The sequence below is a fragment of the Orycteropus afer genome, unplaced genomic scaffold (genome assembly GCF_000298275.1).
Source record: "Orycteropus afer afer isolate SDZICR_OR568_19922 unplaced genomic scaffold, OryAfe1.0 scaffold00718, whole genome shotgun sequence".
In the NCBI taxonomy this organism is placed as follows: Eukaryota; Metazoa; Chordata; class Mammalia; order Tubulidentata; family Orycteropodidae; genus Orycteropus; species Orycteropus afer.
Window position 1 is genome coordinate 777458 of NW_006922305.1, and position 1681 is coordinate 779138.

Sequence of the window (1681 nt, forward strand, 5' to 3'; positions counted from 1 at the left end):
GTTCCAATACAATGAAGTAGAAATTTTTGCTAATCCCTAGTCCCCAGTGAATGTATCTGAGTTTATTCTATGGGTTTTGTGGGACATAAAATAAGATGTAATTGGACATGGAAGGTACCAATACATTCACTGCATTCACAGGCACTACCAAATTCACTGCATTCGTACAGATTCTCTGCTGCACAAATTCACTGTTATCTCCTAAGGGCTCATATCTGGGAACAGGCTGCCCCACCAGGACTACACTCTGATTTGTTAGGAGCCCACTGGCGTTTACCGATGTCTGAGCTGCCACAGAAGGCATCTGCACAGTCACTGCACTAACAGGGTTTTTGCTCTGCATGAGATCACTGGTATGTGACGAGGCATGACTCGATGATGAAGGGTTTGCCACCTTGCCTGCTACTATGTGTTTCTTTCTCATGTGTTTTCTTTTATGTCTAAGAAGGCAGGACATGTAGGGGAAAGTTTTCCCACACTCGTTGCAGCCATGCCGTCTCTCTCCTGTATGAGTTCTCTGATGTATACCAAGCTTGTGCTTTGTGGGGAAAGCTTTTGAACATTCATTGCATTGAAAGAGCTTCTCTCTTTTGTGACGTTTCTGGTGTCTAATGAGACTTGCCTTCTGGGTAAGAGATTTTCCACATTCAGTGCATACAAAGGGGCTCTTCCCTGTGTGAAATCTCTGATGTGCTATGAGGCATGACTTCTGGCTGAAGCCTTTACTACATTCACTGCATACATAGGGTTTCTCTCCAGTATGAGTTCGCTGGTGAATAATGAGATTTCCTTTCTGGATGAAGCCTTTCCCACAATCACTGCATACATAGGGCTTCTCTCCAGTGTGAGTGCGCTGATGAATAGTGAGAAATGACTTCTCCGTAAAGCCTTTCCCACATTCTCGACATATATAGGGTTTCTCTGCCATATGAATTTTCTGATGTTTATTAAGCTGTGAATTATACAGAAAGGCTTTGCCACATTCTGTGCATTCATAAGGTTTCTGTCCTTTATGAGTTCTCTGATGATGTTCAGTGAGCTTGTACTTTTTAGAGAAGGCTTTTCCACATAGACTGCATCTGTGAGGTTTCTCTCCGGTATGAATTCTCTGATGATGAATGAGCCAAGACTCCTTGATAAAGGCTTTCCCACATTCACTGCATATGTGTGGTTTCTCTATTTTGTGAGTTTTCTGGTGCTTAATGAGTTGGGACTTAGTAGTGTTGGATATCCGACTCCCAGGGAATTTAGATTCAGTATTAAATTGCTCAGGGTTAGCCTGGAGAAAAGTTTTTTTACCTCTGTCAAGTGTAGCAGAGTTCTTTATTTCACAGTCTCTGTTCTCATTGATTAAAGTCAAACCCAGTTTCACAGCTTTTTCAGTCAAGTCAAATGTATCACAATTTTGCTTTAAAGGAAAATGTCTTTTGTGCTGATGAACAGTATTTTCCAATGCATTATGCTCATTACATTGCTCCAGTCCATCCATCCTTTCCTTTTCTTGGTTCCCAGGTACATAATCATCAAATTTCCAGAGTTCTAGGAAAGAAGAAAACAATGAATCTTTCTATCATCTCCATTAGAAATAAATTGATTAAGAAATGCTTTGATGTAAGGGTGGCTCTTTACCTACAAGTGTATATAAAATTCCACCTTCAATGTTCTTTGCACACTGATAAAC

General features: G+C 40.8%; 1 protein-coding gene across 1 annotated transcript in view; it reads right to left on the reverse strand.

The window, feature by feature from the left end:
- Positions 1 to 67: 67 nt before the first annotated feature.
- The window catches only part of LOC103211283 (zinc finger protein 350-like), a 7709-nt gene continuing 6095 nt past the window's right edge, over positions 68 to 1681 (reverse strand). The window contains exons 3-4 of the mRNA XM_007957224.1: positions 948 to 1539; positions 68 to 863 (exon numbers count right to left, since the gene is read on the reverse strand). Of these exons, the coding sequence (XP_007955415.1) occupies positions 68 to 863; positions 948 to 1539 (1388 nt within the window). The remainder of the gene's footprint in view (positions 864 to 947; positions 1540 to 1681) is intronic.